The 19254-nt window shown below is 54.2% G+C and overlaps 1 protein-coding gene across 4 annotated transcripts in view; it reads left to right on the forward strand.

Annotated features, from left to right (window-relative positions):
- The window catches only part of PTPRA (protein tyrosine phosphatase receptor type A), a 112533-nt gene extending 94127 nt beyond the window's left edge, over nucleotides 1-18406 (forward strand). For all 4 annotated transcript variants that reach the window (XM_061440960.1, XM_061440959.1, XM_061440958.1 and 1 more), the window contains 17 exons: nucleotides 1277-1350; nucleotides 3136-3272; nucleotides 5738-5828; nucleotides 6273-6349; nucleotides 7678-7714; nucleotides 8467-8564; nucleotides 8710-8829; nucleotides 10050-10216; nucleotides 11153-11288; nucleotides 12320-12469; nucleotides 12578-12671; nucleotides 13571-13647; nucleotides 15177-15311; nucleotides 15685-15810; nucleotides 16256-16407; nucleotides 16693-16828; nucleotides 18068-18406. In XM_061440960.1, the coding sequence (XP_061296944.1) occupies nucleotides 1277-1350; nucleotides 3136-3272; nucleotides 5738-5828; nucleotides 6273-6349; nucleotides 7678-7714; nucleotides 8467-8564; nucleotides 8710-8829; nucleotides 10050-10216; nucleotides 11153-11288; nucleotides 12320-12469; nucleotides 12578-12671; nucleotides 13571-13647; nucleotides 15177-15311; nucleotides 15685-15810; nucleotides 16256-16407; nucleotides 16693-16828; nucleotides 18068-18142 (1882 nt within the window). In that variant the 3' untranslated portion in view covers nucleotides 18143-18406. The remainder of the gene's footprint in view (nucleotides 1-1276; nucleotides 1351-3135; nucleotides 3273-5737; nucleotides 5829-6272; nucleotides 6350-7677; nucleotides 7715-8466; nucleotides 8565-8709; nucleotides 8830-10049; nucleotides 10217-11152; nucleotides 11289-12319; nucleotides 12470-12577; nucleotides 12672-13570; nucleotides 13648-15176; nucleotides 15312-15684; nucleotides 15811-16255; nucleotides 16408-16692; nucleotides 16829-18067) is intronic.
- The last annotated feature ends 848 nt before the right edge of the window (nucleotides 18407-19254 follow it).

Raw genomic sequence — 19254 nt, forward strand, 5'->3', positions numbered from 1 at the left:
AGATGCTTTCATGCTGATTCCCCTTGTTTGGCAAGAATTCATCACTGAATGCACAGGGATAAGCCTTTGTGCTGTTTCCTAAGCTAAAGTCTGACACAAGAAACCTGTAAGGATAATGAAAATGTGGTTTGGGGTTATCTAGTAAATGATGCTTGTTCCTTTCCCTATAAAGTGGGGCAATGCCTGTTCTGCTCCTCAATAAAGCCATATTTAGTAGGGAAGGTTAAACTGAAGCCCTGTTAATGCAGTTAAGTAGTCAGTAGGGTTTCCTGCTGGTGCTAAGGGTGTTGGATTGAGTAATGCAGGGAAGCTGAACACAACACTAGAGCCAGAAACTCCTTTGCTTGTATAACTGGGTGTGTTATTCCTTGATTCCCATCTTGCTCTCAAACGTGATCCAACGTCCCGAGCCAAGCTCTGTCTTGGAAACCAGACCTGCACATTGTGCCTGTGCAGCTCCCGCTGCAAAGCACCCTACGACTGGAGCTTGTGAGGAGCGTTAGGTGATGCTCTACCTGGTTCTATAGCATTCCAAAGCCACCTTAGGTCCATTTTTAAGCCATCCAAGCATCTACACTGCTCCGAACGCAGCGTTCCCAGCTCCTGAGCACGTATCTGCTCAGCTAGAAGAGGGTGGTTGTTCACCTGCAGTAAACTTTTTAAATTACTCACCATTTTGGGGATGAAATAGTGAAAAAAAAAAACCAAAAAGGGCAAAGAAAAACCCATTTCCTTAGCAATGGAAAAATCCCCTTCGCCTCCTGGCTCGGGGCCTGCCCTCGCAGCAGTGAACCTGATGAGAGCTTTGCCTCAGGAGTTGAGTTTGAGTCCTCCCTGCTTGGCTTCCAGCCCTGAAGAAAGGGTTTCTGTTGGCTGCTGCCTGCCCAGTGATTCAGCAAAACCCATAACTGGAGGCAAGCGGAGCGTGAGCATCTGCTTCAAGTTAAAAGCACGTGGAGAAAGGGCTTTGCTGCGCGACAGATCAACCTGGGGGTGATGTGCTCTGCTGCATCAGCCCATGCAGCAGCAGCTCCTTGGGGTGTCCTCTGTAGGAAGCAGTCCTAAAGCTTCTCCTCCTGGCTGTTACCGTACTCTGTTCTCCTGAAGCCTTTCCAGCTGTGGTCAGTTCACTGGTATAGCCATAGGTAGGATTTTAGAGGTCCCGTAGCCTCTAGGAGCCACCAAAGCAAAAGAAAACCCCTTCATGGCTGCGTCTCTCATCCTGGACCTCTTGGTGGGTCTCTATTGAAGTTCTCCTCTCCTTTGTCTTTGGTAGGTTCAAGAAATACAAGCAAGCAGGGAGTCACTCCAACTCCTTTCGGTTGTCCAACGGCCGGACGGATGATGCAGGTGAGGCCTGCGTTGGTGGGACACAGGGAGAACAAATGCATCTCACAGAGGGAATGTTGGAGTGAGTCCAGAGGAGGCCACGAGGATGATCAGGGACTGGAGCACCTCCTGTATGGAGCCAGGCTGAGAACATTGGGGCTGTTCAGCCTGGAGAAGAGAAGGCTGCGTGGAGACCTCAGAGCAGCCTTCCAGTATCTGAAGGGGGCTATAGGGATGCTGGGGAGGGACTCTTCATTAGGGACTGTAGGGACAGGACAAGGGGTGATGGGTTCAAACTGAAACAGGGGAAGCTCAGGTTGGAGATAAGGCAGAAGCTCTTCCCTGTGAGGGTGCTGAGGCGTTGGCACAGGGTGCCCAGAGAATCTGGCAGTGTTCAAGGCCAGGTTGGACAGAGCCTTGGGTGCCATGGTTTAGTGTGAGGTGTGCCTGCCCATGGCAGGGATTGGAACTGATGATCTTAAGGTCCTTTCCAACACAAAACAAAAGAAAGCAGGGAATACACTTTGTCCTTTATTAAAACCTTTTTGGACCTCTTAAAGATGCATAAATACAGTTCTAAAGTCTTGTGCAAGCCTGCTGTAATGTCTAAACTCGTCTGTCCCTGAGCTTTGAGCCAGTGCTGCCCATGGAGGTCTGAAGTTGGGCATCTCCATCAACGTGTAGGTGCCAAAGTAAGAGCTAAAGAGGAACCACCACCTCTTAAGCTCAGTTCAGGTCCCTTTTCTGAGCTCCTTCCACATAAACACCTTCAGGCAAGTGCTAACTGGAAATCAGCACCTTTTTTTTCACGTTGGCAGCTCAGACCTTCCCTGCCTGTTTTACATGGCTGTAAATGAAGGTGTGAACTTCATAGAGCATCAGCTGTGTTGGTATAACCCTGGTGTGGCCTTTCCTGGCTTCACTGGGGAGCCGCAAGCAGCAGCCACCTTTACTGTGTCCATCTGGGAGTTATGTCTCAGCGATGGTGCCAGGCTTCCCAAGTGGGCAAGGGTGAATTGAGGTGGTCTCCATGCCCCACCTTTGATGGCTTGGTCCTCATTGCCTGATCTCGCTGCCTCTGTTGTAGTGGGATGCTTGATCCCAGGGTGCTGAGTGTTTCATGTTATCATAGAATCAACTTGGGTGGAAAAGAGCCTTAAGCTCATCAAGTGCAACCGTTCCCCAGCACTGCCAAGGCCACCACTGCCCCATGGCACTGAGGCCTCGTATCCACGCTGTGTGAACACTTGCAGGGACGGTGACTGCAGCCCTGCCCTGGGCAGCCTGTTCCAATGCCTGAGCACCCTCTGGGGCAGGAATTGTTCCTCAGCTCCATCTAAACCTGCCCTGGGGCAGCTTGAGGCCGGTTCCTCTTGTCCCGTCCCTTGTTCCTTGGGAGCAGAGCCCAGCCCCTCCTGGCTCCATCCTCCTGTCAGGCACTTGTAGGGAGCCATCAGGTCCCCCCTGAGCCTTCTCTTCTCCACACTGAACCCCCCCAGGTCCGTCAGCCGTTCCCCATCACCCTTATGCTCCAGGCCCTGCACCAGCTCCAGTGCCCTTCTCTGGCCCAGCTCCAGCACCTCAATGTCTCTTTGGAAGTGAGGTTCCCAGCAGGTGTCCCTGCCCATGGCAGGGGTTGGAGCTGGATGAGCTTTAAGGTCCCTTCCAACCCAAACCAGTCCGGGATTCCATGAAAACCTGGGAATAGCGAAACGGGAGGGGGCCCTAAGTGTGCGTGAGGTCCCTGTGCCCACCTAGGCACCCACGAGCCCTGGGTGGGCACCTGTGACGCAGATGTCATTGCAGAGCCTCAGAGCATGCCGCTGCTCGCCCGCTCCCCCAGCACCAACCGCAAGTACCCGCCTCTGCCCGTTGACAAGCTGGAAGAGGAGATCAACCGCCGCATGGCAGACGACAACAAGCTCTTTCGGGAGGAGTTCAATGTGAGTCCCTTTGCTTCCTGCCCTTAAACCCCGTGGGATGCTCTCAGCGTGGGGCTTACGTCGCACAGCGAGGTGAAAGCTGGTCCGCTGGCATAGAGCAAGGACAAAAGCGCTGCTGCATCAGCGAGGAGGTGCAGTGGTACCTAGCATAGGGGTGGCACGTCAACCCAAGGGGTAACTGAGTCCGTGAAGTGACAGCGCTGGATGCTGTGCTTCAGAAGAGCTTATCTGGGAGCTCCGGGGAGGGAGGGATGCTCTGCCTGTCCTCAGGGGTAGTCAGAGGGCTTGTGAGGTGGGCTGAGGCCAACCTTATGAAGTTTAACAAGTGCAAGGTCCTGCACCTGGGTTGGAGCAATCCCAGGCACAGCTACAGGCTGGGCAGAGAAGAGATTCAGAGCAGCCCTGCAGAGAAGGACTTGGGGGTGTTGGTTGATGAGAAAATGAACATGAGCCGGCTTCAGTGTGCGCTCACAGCCCAGAAAGCAACCGTATCCTGGGCTGCATCCAAAGGAGCGTGACCAGCAGGTCGAAGGAGGTGATCCTGCCCCTCTGCTCTGCTCCTGTGAGACCTCACCTGGAGCATTGTGTGCAGTTCTGGGGTCCTCAACATAAAAAGGACATGGAACTGTTGGAACAAGTCCAGAGGAGGCCACGAGGATGGTCAGGGGCTGGAGCACCTCCTGTATGAAGACAGGCTGAGGAAGTTGGGGCTGTTGAGCCTGGAGAAGAGAAGGCTGCGTGGAGACCTCATAGCAGCCTGCCAGTATCTGAAGGGGGCCTATAGGGATGGTGGGGAGGGACTCTTCATTAGGGACTGTAGTGACAGGACAAGGGGCAATGGGTGAAAACTTAAACAGGGGAAGTTTAGATTGGATATAAGGAGGAAATTCTTTCCTATTAGGGTGGTGAGGCACTGGAATGGGTTGCCCAGGGAGGTTGTGAATGCTCCATCCCTGGTGGTGTTCAAGGCCAGGTTGGACAGAGCCTTGGGTGCCATGGTTTAGTGTGAGGTGTCCCTGCCCATGGCAGGGGGGTTGGAACTGGATGATCTTAAGCTCCTTTCCAACCCTAACTATTCTGTGATTCTGTGACTGATACTGTCCCTGAATCTGGTGTTGAGGGTGGGCAAGCTGTTACCCTTCACATTCAGCACAGAAAGCAGGGGTTCTGTAGCAAGCAGCACTGGGGGGTTATGTTTTAGTGGGTTCGGGAGGTGTGTTGGATGTCTTGGGGTCTTCCAGAGCTTCCCTGCCTGCTGGCTTCCTCCCCAGCTCGCTCTTGCTCCACCCAGTCCTCATGGCTTAAATCCACCAACAGCCAGAAGGAGCTCTGACAAACAGAAACATCCCCATCTGTTTCGCGGAGCTGTTAACCCTGAACCAGAATGATGACACTCTATATGACAACAATTGGCCATCAGCAGGGAGTAATTTAGGTGTTGTCCTTATCCCACGATGCTGGAGCATCTCTTGTGAGATGGTTACAACCTCTTCTTGATGTTGCTGAGCTCTGCAGCTTCTTGTGGTGATAAACCTGTTTCACCTTGGCAATACAGATGCAGGCAGAGCAGTGCTGAGGTGAGGAACAGAGCTAAATATCAAGCTGGAGTATCACAGCACGTAACATAGGAGCTGGACTCTCCATCAGCATCATTGATGAGAGCAGATGCACTGATCTGCTTGCTTGCACTGCAAAGGTGTCACCAGCAAACACCTAAAACCTTTGGTCCAGAGCATGATTGAGATTAAAAGAAGCCCTTCAGCCCTCTCCAGCTGCTGCACAACTTGATACCCTCCCTGGCCGTGCTCCAGTGAAACTCAAGAGGTGCCCTGAATGCCCAGGGAAGGGATTTGGGGGTTATAAATACTTGCTTACCCTGAAGACTTCCATAGCCGAGGCACGTCCCTGCTGTCAGCTGGAGGAAGGGATGGTGAATGCCTCCTGTATGTTCTCATCCTCCTTCTATTCAGGGATGTGGAACAACAGTGCTGGGGAAGCACCTCCTCTGCTCGAGTGTGGAACGTGGGACAGCATCACCCGTGACCCCACAGCACCCCAACCCCGAGTGCTGCTGGGTGAAGAACAACTCCCTGCATGGGTGCTGCTTCCCATCCCTGCCTGTGCTCAGGCAATGGGGGCTGCAGTCGGCTCACCCTGAGCATCACTGTGAACAGAGGCACTCTCAGCAGGCAGAAGGGAGCTCCTGGATCGCTGGGTTTGGTGCCAGAGGCTCTGCTGCCACCTCGTGTTCATGGGTCCTGAGGTTCCAGATGTGTTCTGGATGGGGTTTGCGCTCCCTGGTCCAGCCCATGCTGTTTAAATGGTCACCTTGAGCTTGGTGAGGAGGAGGAGCTGCTGCTCGGGTGGAGACAGGGACACATGCGAAGGAGCAGGATGCTTGGATGCATTTGTGTTATGCCATACCATAAGACCATCGTGGAAAACCCTGTTTTCTGCCACTGCAGGCTCTCCCAGCGTGTCCCATACAGGCCACGTGTGAAGCTGCTTCCAAGGAGGAGAACAAGGAGAAGAACAGATATGTGAACATTTTGCCCTGTGAGTATCAGAGCTGTTGGGGTTGGGGGGGAAGGACATGGCCAGTGAACATTCCAGGGCTCCCTATTCCTGTTTTGGGGATCGACAAGGGCATGGTTGAGGTCACTTCACCCCCCAGATGGGCGGCAGCATCTGCTTCAGCTTTAGGTGCCCATGAAGAGGAGATCCCTGGAGCCAGGATCACAAAGTAAAGGGAAATGGGCAATGCCAAAACAGCAGCTCTTGCTGGGTGGGATGGGGACCTCCTCGTGTGTGCCCTCTGCAGAAGTGTCCTTGGGTGAGGTCTGGAACCTCTCCAGCCTTAAGCAAGAAGAATCTGGGGGCACAAAGGTGTTTGGTGTGCAGGAGAGCCTGGGTTCTGCTCCAGGACCTGGCTTTCTCACTACAGCACATAGCAGCTACGTGGAGGGAGCTGGGTTTAATGCAGTTTTCATTGCCCTGCAGATGATCATTCCAGGGTTCACCTGACTCCTGTCGAAGGGGTTCCTGACTCCGACTACATCAACGCCTCCTTCATTAATGTGAGTTGTGGCATTGGAAGGGGAAATTCCCCCTGGCTCTGCTCTGATCGGTGGTGCCTGGTCCCATCAGGTGCATGGGGCTTTCATGGGGTGTGATCTGTGCCTCGCCAGCACCTCCAGAGCAATACATGAGGCTGGGTTTTGATGTCATAACCTTTGTGTGGCTGTGGTGGAGCTCCCTGCACTTCACTTTATGCCTTGGGTATGGTCAGAGGAAAAGACTGAGAGCCAGAACTCAAGTTGAGCTGCAGCTCTGCCCTTGCTCAGCTGCTTTGCCACAGTCCCATCTCTTCCCACCTCTAATAATGAGAAGCACTTGAACTCCCTGGGGAGCTGCAAAGCTGAGCTGGCTGCTTCGGAAGGGGTCTGGGAAGTGATCCTGCAGGAATTTATACAGGGAGACTGAGATGAGCTCTTAGGCAGAAGCTCTTCCCTGGGAGGGTGCTGAGGTGCTGGCACAGGGTGCCCAGAGAAGCTGTGGCTGCCCCATCCCTGGCAGTGTTCAAGGCCAGGTTGGACAGAGGGGCTTGGAGCAAGCTGCTCTAGTGGAAGGGGTCCCTGCCTGTGGCAGGGGTTGGAGCTGGGTGAGCTTTGAGGTCCCCTCCAACCCAAACTGGGCTGGGATTCTATGGATGGGAGTTTCTGATTAATGGCCGATGAGGCATCAGTTAATCATTGGTACTTCCCAGCTTGCAGGGATGGATGTGGGAAGGGTATGAAAAAGATACCAAGGAACCCAGCTAAAAGAGCAGCAACACTGCCCTGCTCTGCTCCCAGGAAGAGATATGTCCTCTATCTGTAGTTATGATCATATAGCTCCAATAAGTTGGAAGGGTAATGTGAAGGAGACTTAGAGGTAGAGGAACATGAAGAAAAGCAAGGCCCAAAAGAGCTTTGTCCTTTCTTCACCAGTAAATAAATGCCCCTTAGGGAATACACAGAATCAATCCCCATGAGTTCAACAGCCCCATCTCTCAGTGGTTAATCCTGATTTCCATGTGATGCTCTGGATGCAGAGTCTGATTCCACAGAAGGACTGTCAGGTACCACTTCATTAGTGCTGTGTGCCAGCAAGTTGGGTCATTCCCACATCACGGGAGCCTGTGGAGCGTTGCTGTGGGGCAAGAGCCCTTTCCACAGGGATTTTCCCTTATTTGTGCCCTGCTGGTGGTGCTGTTTCTCCCCTCAGGGGCTGCAGCTCCGTCTGCACAGGGAAATGAGCAGCAGAGCAGGTGATGCTCTGGCTGTTAATGATGTAGATGCATCTCATGATTCTTGTGTTAGGTACTCATCTTCCATTTACATCCTTCTTCTCCTTTTCTCCATAGGGGTACCAAGAGAAAAACAAGTTCATTGCTGCACAAGGTAAACACCTGGGGCTTCCCATAGCTCTCTCTGGTGGCAGTTGGGCTGGGGACCTTCTGCTGTGTGAAGCTGTTCCAGTCTGACCACAGCCCAGCGCCTTGCAGAGCTCCCCTGCTCCAAAGGAGGCCTGGCTGGTCCACGCTTTGTTCTCAGTATGGTTTTTGCAGTCAGTTCTGGGGGAGGAAGAGCATCCCTACCTGTGCAATACCGATTGCTGGAGGGTGCCATGGTGGTTTTGGCCTGGCTTCTTGCAGCGGAAGGAAGGCTGGATCTGGTCCATCAGTGGTTCCGGACTGGGGTGAAGCTTTGGCTCTGCTGCTCTCTTTGCTCACCATAGCCTTAGGCTGAGTTAGCTCCGTGTCTGCAGGCAGCAGGTATCTGTGCTTGTGCTTCATTGAGGTGGGATCTCATGGTTAAAGGCCAAGACCCCAGGGTAGGACTTCTGCAGACTGATTGATGTGGCCACAATTGCCCTGGGTGACCACGGACAAGTGGTTTCCATGCTCCATTTGTCTGATTTCCCCTTCTTGGGCTACAAATGGAATTCCTGATCATAAAACACATCCAGAAAGCCCAGCCATTGTGTGATGGGATTGTTCCTTGGGTTAGCCACCAAAGCACCTCCTGTGCTGACATCTATTGGCAAAAGATATGTTGCATCATCCTGACATGTGCCTTCGCACGCTGGGTTTCAGTCCCAACACTTGAGGGGTCGATCCCAAAGATAATGTTCCTTTGTACCTTCCCTTTAGGACCAAAGGAAGAAACAGTGAATGATTTTTGGAGGATGATTTGGGAGCAAAACACAGCAACGATTGTCATGGTGACCAACCTGAAGGAGAGGAAAGAGGTGGGTACCAGAAGGCTTCGTGGGCTGGTATCTAACCCAGCTTCACCCAAATCCAGCGCATCTCATGCCCATGGGCGTGCCTTGGAGCTGGTCCCAGCCTTGAGAGGAACCAGAGCTCACCCTGCTCTGTTTTCTCTCCCCACAGTGCAAGTGTGCTCAGTACTGGCCGGATCAGGGCTGCTGGACATATGGGAACATCCGAGTGTCCGTGGAGGATGTGACTGTCCTGGTGGATTACACAGTGCGGAAGTTCTGCATCCAGCAGGTGCTGAGGCTCGGGTCTCCCATCCCACCCCTCTGCACTGGGCATCCCACAGGGGCTGGTGTGGTGCTCAGATCCTCCAAGGAGTGATTCTTTTCATACAATCCCAGCCTGGTTTGGGTCGGAAGGGGCCTTAAAGCTCCTCCAGCTCCAACCCCTGCCACGGGCAGGGACCCCTTCCACTAGAGCAGCTTGCTCCAAGCCCCTGTGTCCAACCTGGCCTTGAACACTGCCAGGGATGGGGCAGCCACAGCTTCTCTGGGCACCCTGTGCCAGCGCCTCAGCAACCTCACAGGGAAGAGCTTCTGCCTAAGAGCTCATCTCAGTCTCCCCTCTGGCAGGTTCAAGCCATTCCCCTTGGGCTGTCCCTGCATCCCTTGTCCCAAGCCCCTCTCCAGCTTTCCTGCAGCCCCTTCAGGCACTGGAGCTGCTCTCAGGTCTCCCCTTCAGGAGCCTTCTCTTGTCCAGGCTGTCCACTTTTAACCAGAACCATTAAGAATTTACCCATTTTAAACACCTGGGATCCCATTCCCTGCATGTATGCACCGAACAGAGAGCAGGGAAGCTGATGGATGCCAAGGCTGAAAGTCAGTCCTTACAGCACTTGCTGTTACCAGTACTGGTTCCTCCTCTCACCCACAGATACTTAATGCCTGCAAATAATCAGATTTATCCCACGAGCCAAGGCAAAATCCACTCTTGGCTTTGATTGCTTTCCCATCTGTCACTGCAGTTGCTTGTCCTCCAAGGAGGCTCTGGATGCTGTAGTCACTGTTTATGCTCTTGGAGGCCAGCAAGGAAGAGCTGGAGATTGGAAACCTGTCTGGACACTGAGCGGGGCTCTCCTGACCCCTCACCTTTCATGTGTAGTTTCCTCTTCTGCCTTTAATATGAGGATGCAATGGGCAGAGGTGTGGGTATGGGTGAAGTGGCAGCTCCCTGGGAATGAAACGTGGCAGTTTCAGCCAGGTTGGAGCCCCAGCCATGTCCAGGCTGGCACCTCTCACCCCTAGGACGTGGGATGTGATGCTGGGTCATTAAAACGTCCTCCTGTTAGAGACTGATTTGGCCCCAGAGCCTGGGTCTGTGCCCTTTCAACTTGTGGGTGCTTCTGAAGCCACCCAGCTCAGCGCTGGGGCTGTCGCTCTCCCTTTGCCCCTTGTTTTTGGGGGGGGGAAAGAAGGGAAATGGGAGTGTTTGTCATTAACCTGCATCCCCTGCAGGTCGGGGATGTCACCAACAAGAAGCCCCAGCGCCTGGTGACACAGTTCCACTTCACCAGCTGGCCCGACTTCGGGGTCCCCTTCACCCCCATCGGGATGCTCAAGTTCCTGAAGAAGGTGAAGACGTGTAACCCCCAATACGCAGGAGCAATTGTAGTGCACTGCAGGTAAGTCCTGGCCACGACTGACCTCTCCTGGGTCACTTGGAAACCAGCTGCTATTTCATACTAAAAGGGGTCTTGGCATCGAGGCCTTTTTGTTACTTAACTCTTTTGTGTTAAAGGAGGATGTTCCACATGGGAATGCTCAAAAAAAATGCATGTGAATGGAAGGAGCTCTTTGGATTCAGCAATGGGATGGCGTTACAGCTCCAGCTGGCTGCTCAAGTGGGTTAGCTGGATGCTGAGGGAGCCAAGCCAAGCACCAGTGGTGGTATTAGTGGCATCTCCCTTGGCTCCCTGCTGGCCTTGGGCATGACAGGGTGACATCCCTTGTTGTGAGAAGGCAGTTGGAAGAAGGGAGCAAGGACCATGGTGTTTGACCCCACATGGAGTGGTTTCAGGCCCAGCAGCAAGCCTGGGGGAGCCGCAGAGGCTCTCCATGTTTCAACAAGGGAAAGCCCAGGGTTGAAGGCAGAGATGATCACATCTGCAACCTCCCAAGTCCATCTTTCCACCTTCCTTCTCAGGAAGCAGCTGGCAAAAGAGCTTTGCCTTTCCATAGCATCTGCTGGCCTCACCTTTCTTCTTCTCCTTAATGGTTGAGTTACCAGCAGAGAAACGAGGCTTCCCCATGAGCTTCACATGCTGGAGGTGCACTGGAAGGAGCAGCAGGCACTGGGAGGAGCAGGCAGCCCAGAAGGACTCTGGGTGTCATAGCTGCCTTAGGCTTTGCTCTCTGCCTTCATGCGCTGGGGTCATGGCAGCAGCTGGAGATGCTGTGTGCATCAATCTCCAACACCCAGGCTACCCCGAGGAGCTCTTCATCTCCAAACCGCATCTTGCTGGTTGCTCACCGCTGGGAAGCATCAGGCTCCCTCCTGGCTGCCCCACAGAGGACCCCGATGCTGCTGAGCTGACCACTTGTCCCTTCTGCCCTTGCAGTGCTGGCGTGGGACGCACGGGCACGTTCATCGTCATCGATGCCATGCTGGACATGATGCACGCCGAGAGGAAGGTGGATGTTTACGGCTTCGTGAGCCGCATCCGGGCTCAGCGCTGCCAGATGGTACAGACAGATGTAAGTGTGGGGCTGAGCTTTGGGCTGGGCTTTGCTCCCTGCAGTTAGGTTTCCTTAGAGCAGCTCCCAGTGCCTGAAGGGGCTGCAGGAAAGCTGGAGAGGGGCTTGGGACAAGGGTCTGCAGGGACAGGCCAAGGGGAATGGCTTGAACCTGCCCGAGGGGAGACTGAGATGAGCTCTTAGGCAGAAGCTCTTCCCTGGGAGGGTGCTGAGGCGCTGGCACAGGGTGCCCAGAGAAGCTGTGGCTGCCCCATCCCTGGCAGTGTTCAAGGCCAGGTTGGACACAGGGGCTTGGAGCAAGCTGCTCCAGTGGAAGGGGTCCCTGCCCGTGGCAGGGGTTGGAACTGGAGGAGCTTTAAGGACCCTTCCAATCCAAACCAGTCTGGGATTCTGTGGTTTTTGGAGGATGCTGCATCAGGAGCCTTTGACTGGCTCCTGCTCTTTTTAATCCCCTTCATAAAATCATAGAACCTAAAGGTTGGAAAAGCCCTTTAAGCTCATCTAGTCCAACCATTCCCAGCCCTGCCAAGGCCACCCCTAACCCATGTCCCTCAGTGTCACATCTACACATCCTTTAAATCCCTCCAGGGATGGTGACTGCAGCCCTGCCCTGGGCAGCCTGTTCCAATGCCTGAGCACCCTCTGGGGCAGGAATTGTTCCTCAGCTCCATCTAAACCTGCCCTGGGGCAGCTTGAGGCCGGTTCCTCTTGTCCCATCCCTTGTTCCTTGGGAGCAGAGCCCAGCCCCTCCTGGCTCCATCCTCCTGTCAGGCACTTGTAGGGAGCCATCAGGTCCCCCCTGAGCCTTCAGGTTTTGTGCTGTGTCAGCTTTGGCTGATGTAGCAAATAAGGCCCCAGACCCCACACAGCAGCAGGAAGGTTGTTACCCACTTCTCTGAGGTCTCAGAGGTTGCCCCACAAGCACGGGTGGGCAGCGGGGTAGTGGGCTCGCAGGCAGTGTGTGTGGGCACTGGGATGCACTCACTGAGCGTGGAGCAGAGGCTGATGGCTCCTCCCTGCAACCCCTGCAGATGCAGTACGTGTTCATCTACCAAGCACTTCTGGAGCATTATCTCTACGGTGACACAGAGCTGGAGGTGACCTCCTTAGAGATCCACCTGCAGAAGATCTACAACAAAGTGCCAGGGACCAGCAGCAATGGCCTGGAAGAGGAGTTTAAGGTGAGCCTGGCTGTTGTCCTGCTGGATCTGCTCAGGTGATGCTCTGGGGGCCACCGGGTGCTTGCCTGGTGCTGAAAGCTGCCTCTGCTTTTGCTCCTTGCTCTGCAGAAGCTCACTTCAATCAAGATTCAGAATGACAAGATGAGAACAGGCAACTTGCCGGCCAACATGAAGAAGAACAGGGTGCTTCAGATAATTCCATGTAAGAGCTGGTTGTCTGCTGGGTCGGGTGTGCCTGGTGGGTGTGGGCACAGGACACAGGCTGGAGAAATGGGCCAGCAGGGACCTCATAAACTCCTATAGGAGAAGCACCAAGTCCTGCCCATGGGGAGGAGCAACCCAGGCACCAGCGTGGAAAGCAGCTTGGCAGGGAAGGACATGGGGATCCTGGTGGACACCAGGTTCACCATGAGCCAGCAACGTGTCCTTGTGGCAAAGGGAGTCAGTGGTGTCCTGGGCTGCATTGGACAGAGCACTGCCAGCAGGTAGAGGAAGGGGATCCTTCCTGGAGCACTGTGTCCAGCTCTGGGATCCCCAGTGCCAGAGGGACATGGACAGACCGGAGAGAGCCCAGTGAAGGGCACAGAGATGATGCAGGGGCTGCAGCATCCCTGCTGTGGGGAAAGGCTGAGAGAGCTGGGACTGCTCAGCCTGGAGAAGAGGATCAGCGGGGTCTCATCAATGCCTGTAGGTACCTGAGGGGAGGGTGCAAAGAGGACAGAGCCAGGCTCTTTCCAGGGGTGCCCAGTGACAGGACAAGGGGCAATGAGCCCACACTGAGACGCAGGAGGGTCCCTTTAAACATGAGGAAACACATTTGAGTGTGAGGGGGAGAGCACTGGCACAGGTTGCCCAGGGAGGTTGTGGAGTCTCCATCCTTGGGGATACAAGAATCAGTTCTGGGCAGCTGGCTGTGGGTGGCTCAGGTAGAACTGAGCCTCTTTGTCCCAGTCAGGTGCTGTAAACGCAGTGCTCCCCTTCCCATACGTCTATCCTCTCACTTCGGGCTTGGTGCCATCCCAGCTGAAGGCCATGCCTGGTTACCAGAGCCATGCTTTGAAGGTGCTCCTCAGAGCTCAGGTCGTTTCCCTTCTGTTTCAGATGAGTTCAACCGAGTAATCATTCCAGTGAAGAGAGGTGAAGAGAACACAGACTACGTAAACGCGTCCTTCATTGACGTGAGTCTTCTTTAACCTTCTCTCCATCTTCTCCCAGTGGAAACTCTACCTCACACTGCTTCCTATGGAAAGGATTTGTCCCCAGACTCTCCTCTGGGTTCCATAAGGCTCTTCCCACTTGACTTTGCTTTGTGTCACTGGATGGTGCTGGTTTCTTTCTCCAAGAAACCTCTCTATGTAGGAGAGGAGAGCTGAGCCTCCAAACCTTGGTCTCACTTCCACTCTGGGCTCCGATGCTGGCTCTGGAGGAGCAGATGCCCGTAGCCATGGCAATGATTGCTTTCCAGCGCTCTTCATTTGGTCAGACAACATCCACTAGATTAGGTAATGGAGCAATAGACGGATCCCAAAGCCCCTGAGAAAACCCAGGTCAATCCCATTATACCTGTCTGGGTGACGGGAGGAGGTGAGGCAGAGAGGTTAAGTGCTTTCCTCACTCCAAGGAGGAGGTAAGTGATTGCACATCCCTTTCTTGTGCGTAATCCTATTGACTTCAGGGGGACATCTCATCTGAGTGTTTATCTTGGTGCAGTGATGCTAGGGCTGGCTGCCTGATGGAGCCCTGCTCTTTTCTAGTCCACTTTCCATCTCCTAATGGCAGGGTGATTTTTCCCCCCCCAAAGGACAATCGCTGCCATGGGTTGAACTGGTAAAACCAGCTTATTCCCAATTACAGCATCCCAAATTAATTGCTCCCTGCAGTCTCTTTTGCTGGTCCCTCTGGGTTGCTCCGGCTGCGTGAGCAGCCGGCCCAGCGCAGCAGGAACAGCCTCTGTGTTCTGCTCCAGCCATCAGAAAGCTTAAATGTCATGGAAGAGATTTTTGTCCAGGATTCAATTTCCTGCCTCTGCTGAACTTTGCTTAAATGACCAGTTCCAAATGACGAAGCAGCTTTAGTCACAGTCTGCAGCGAGGGCACAGGGGACATCGGAAGGGCTTGGAAACAGGAGCTCTTTGTGGTGGAGGAAGAGGCAGAGTCACCCAGACCTGCTGCTGGGCTGCATAGATCATAGATCCCAGAGTGCTTCTTGTTGGATGGGACCTTAAAGCTCATCCAGTCCCAACCCCTGCCACGGGCAGGGACCCCTTCCACTAGAGCAGGGTGCTCCAAGCCCCTGTGTCCAACCTGGCCTTGAACACTGCCAGGAATGGGGCAAGCCTCCACTTTGCAACATCTCTTAGGAGTGCTGGAAACCCAAATGGTTTGGGTTCTTCACCAGATGGATGAGGCCATGCATGTGCAGGGGATGTGAGCCTCCTCCTCCTGCTGCATTTCTTTATGAGCAAAGGTCTACCACGGTAAAGCTCTGGCTGATGGCACCTCAGCTGGGGAGCAGTGGTGGGGTAATGCCCGTGCTGGGGACACAGCCCACTGTGAGAGCGGGTTTCTCCGTGGTCATTCCATGGCCAGACGTGATGCTCCCCACATTTAACTGCTCTTGGTAACCCAGTCATCTCCAGGAGCATTCCTCCCAGTGCTCCCAGCATCCAGGCTCTGCCATTCACCGCTGTCCCCGTTCTTGGTGCAGGGTTATCGCCAGAAGGACTCCTACATCGCCAGCCAAGGACCGCTGCAGCACACGATAGAGGACTTCTGGAGGATGATCTGGGAGTGGAAATCCTGCTCCATAGTGATGCTGACGGAGCTGGAGGAGAGAGGCCAGGTAAGCACCAGGGGATCGCTGCATTTAAGCCCCAGCAAAGTAAATCCGTGTCACCCCTCATCTTCTCCCCATGGCCCTACTCGTGGTGGGTGCTGTGTCACCTCTTCTCTGTCAGGCAAGAGGTTTCAGTCTCTACTTCTAATGCAGAGTCCAGTTGTTTGTAGACCCAGGGTGGGGAGATGTTCAGTGAATCAGCTCTGGACCCTCAGTTCTCAAAGCACTCTTGGGTGCAGTGAGCTGCTCCTCTCCAAAGCACACCCATGGGATCCCACTTGGTTTTGGGCATGCCGGCCCCTGGAGAAGGCTTGTTCTCTTCAATCCCATGGGAAAAGACAGGTTCTTCATGCTTTCTCCTCTTCTAACGCTTTCGCAGGAGAAGTGTGCCCAGTACTGGCCATCTGATGGCTCCGTGTCCTATGGAGACATCACTGTGGAGCTGAAAAAGGAGGAGGAATGCGAGAGCTACACAGTGCGGGACCTGCTGGTAACAAACACCAGGGTAAGAGTCTGACCTTCCCCCTGCAGGGAGCAATGGATGCTCTTGGGTTTGGCCCTCAGTAACCCTCACTAACGGTGCTTTGTGGTTCCTGTTGAAAGAGCTGAGCCTTCCCTCTGGTGTCTTCAGCTCCATCATGTCCCCATCATCCCAAAGCAGTGTCCATGCCCTGCAGTCCCACCTTGTTCCCTCTGCTTACCTTCCATTCCAAGAGTCTGGCTGATTGCTTCTCATCCCTCTTCCCTGCTGCCACCCAGCAGCCTTCATCCTTTTCTGCCCCATCCCTGTGCCCACCACCCAGCCTCCCTCCTGCTCCTGGTTCCCCACATCCTGCCCTGCTCCATGACGTGGGAATGCCCTCCCTTCACAAGCCGGTTTTCCCAGCGCCCTGAGCTGCTGGGTTTCATGGTGTGGCTCTTCCTGACCTCAACCTGTCCTCTCCCACCAGGAAAACAAGAGCCGGCAGATTCGGCAGTTCCATTTCCACGGCTGGCCAGAAGTTGGGATCCCTGGGGATGGGAAGGGAATGATCAACATCATCGCGGCTGTGCAGAAGCAGCAGCAGCAGTCTGGCAACCACCCCATCACTGTGCACTGCAGGTAAAGCCCGTGTGGAGCAGGGCTTGGCCACCCCTCCATGGGGACCTGCTCTACGAGGAGCTTGGGAGATGATGGTCCAAGGTCCCCCAGAAGACTTGGGATGAGGAGGAGCAGCCCAAGGTTTTCCTCCTTGGCTAAGCAAGGAGGCTTTGGTCCTGTAGAGCTAAACTGGGAGAGGCTGGGGCAGCACTGGTGGCTCCTCCAGTCCTCCGGTGGTTTCCCTATGGATTGTCCCCTGAGCCCAAGCCTCAGGATGTGTCCTTTACCTTCTGCTTTGTCTTGCAGTGCCGGAGCAGGAAGAACAGGCACCTTCTGTGCCCTGAGCACTGTCCTGGAGCGGGTGAAGGCTGAAGGGATTCTCGATGTCTTTCAGACAGTGAAGAGTTTAAGACTACAGAGGCCGCATATGGTGCAGACACTGGTAAGAGCCCCCACGGCTCCTCCTGCCACCCCAGAGCTCCACAGGAGCGAGCTGGGGACTCAACATTGAGCACTCAACCCCTGCTTGAGGGTTTCATCTCTCCATCAAAGAGTGAGGGGCGGAGGTGGGTCAGGAGGTACCTCCCCATCCTCTTGTTAGGATGGCTGGAAGAGTGGAGCTTGGCTGGATGAGGGCATCAAATCCCTTAAGAGCACTGACACAAGCTCTAGGAACCTCCTTGGAGACGTGCCCCATCCCTGGCAGTGTTCAAGGCCAGGTTGGACACAGGGGCTTGGAGCAAGCTGCTCTAGTGGAAGGGGTCCCTGCCCGTGGCAGGGGTTGGAGCTGGAGGAGCTTTAAGCTCCCTTCCAACCCGAACCATTCCATGATCCTCAGCCAAAGCCCACGTATTTATGGGCTTGAGGAGAGGCTGTGGCACAGCTTGGGCATGCAGGGAGCACTGCAGCAGGCAGGACTAGGTGAGGTCTTGCAAGAGCGGTTTGCAAAGATGCTCAGGGATTTAAAACAAGGTCTTTAAGGATCAAAACAGGAGCGAAGAGGGGAAGGGGAAAGCTGAGCTTCTCTTGTTGATGGCATTCTAGCAAGGAGCGTGGGCAGCCCAGGTTTGGGTGGCACAAGAGGTGGGACCTGCTGGTGGGTGGAAATCCAGTTCCTGCCCTTGGTCTGGGCTGAGGACACCTGACCATGCTTGGTCCCAGCTTCCCACAGGCCAGCACAGAATCACAGAACCAGCTAGGTTGGAAAAGACCTTTAAGATCACGGAATCCCAGCCTGGTTTGGGTTAGAAGGGACCTCAAAGCTCCTCCAGCTCCAACCCCTGCCACGGGCAGGGACCTCTTCCACTAGAGCAGCTTGCTCCAAGCCCCTGTGTCCAACCTGGCCTTGAACACTGCCAGGGATGGGGCAGCCACAGCTGCTCTGGGCACCCTGTGCCAGCGCCTCAGCACCCTCCCAGGGAAGAGCTTCTGCCTTATCTCCAGCCTAAATCTTCCCCTGTTTCAGTTTGAACCCATGCCCCCCCTTGTCCTATCACTGCACTCCCTGATGAAGAGTCCCAACCATCACCAAGTCCAGCCTTTACCCAGCCCTACCAAGCCCCCCATAACCCACATCCCTGTTGGCCTCATCTACGCACGTTTCCAACGCTTCCATGCACCACATCATGCCTCAGCAGTGGATTTCCCTGCTCTAACCCTGTGCTCTCCCTGCATCCCCCAGGAACAGTACGAATTCTGCTACAAGGTGGTGCAGGAATACATCGACGCCTTCTCAGACTACGCCAACTTCAAGTGAAGACAAGGAGGAGCCCACCCCGAATCCCATGACAGAAGAGTTGCCTTCTTTAATATTTTGTAATATTCTGTTTGTTAATATACCCCTTTTCCCCCAAAAAACCAACAAAATATGTGTATATATCTTAACTGTTTTAGAGGTTGGTACCATAAGCTTCATATTAGCTGGAGATTTTATATGTAGCAAAGTGTTAGTGCGGATACTGTTGGCTCCTTTTCTTCCAATGCTCTATTGGGGAATTAAACAGCGTGATGTTTGGATGGAGACGGTGCCCCCCTCTCTGTGCCCGAGAGCTGGGGCAGGCTGGGGTTTGCTTTGTAAATCTCTTCTTGTTTTCTCTCTGGAGGGAGTAAAAGCCTTTTTAAAAAAAAAAAAACAAAAAACAGAAGGAAAAGAGAGCCTGGGTCTCATCTCAACAACCAACCCAAACCCGTGGGCACAGGGTGCTGGGCCTGCAGGGAGAGGGGGAAACACTTCTCTGCTCTTAAAAACCAGGAGAACAAAGGAAAAAGCCTCTCCGTGTGTGTGCATGGCTCTAAATGTCATAGAACCATGGAATGGGTTGGGGTGGAAGGGACCTTAAAGCTCCTCCAGTTCCAAGCCCTCGCCGTGGGCAGGGATGCTTCACTCTAGACCGTGTCACCCAAGGCTCGGTCCAACCTGGCCTTGAACACTGCCAGGGATGGGGCAGCCACAGCTTCTCTGGGCACCCTGTGCCAGCGCCTCAGCACCCTCCCAGGGAAGAGCTTCCTTAGATCCGATGTAAATACGCGAGTTTTGGGAGCCAAAGCAAATAGTTTCATCCTTCAGGGTCAAGCCACCACGTGCTGCTGGTTTGGAAACCATAAGGATCATGGTGGCAGCAACTGTTGGGGTTTTCACCCCCAAAAATAGCCCCAAACCCCAGAAAAACAAAAGGGTTTTTGCTTCCTGAAGGAAACATCCATGGGGTTGGTGATGGGTTTTGGACCTGCTGCAGGGTATGGGACCACTGTGGCCTTGAGGTGAGGATGCTCACAGTGGCTCTGCTGACCCCAGCAGTGAAGGATGCTGCTGTCTGGAGGCTCTGGCTGGCTCCACATGGTCTGAGCTCTGTGTCTCCTTCCAGGTGG

Source organism: Pezoporus flaviventris, unplaced genomic scaffold, assembly GCF_033815535.1.
Source record: "Pezoporus flaviventris isolate CSIRO_AGI_PZ_B2104156 unplaced genomic scaffold, CSIRO_AGI_Pfla_v1 ptg000188l, whole genome shotgun sequence".
Lineage (NCBI taxonomy): Eukaryota > Metazoa > Chordata > Aves > Psittaciformes > Psittacidae > Pezoporus > Pezoporus flaviventris.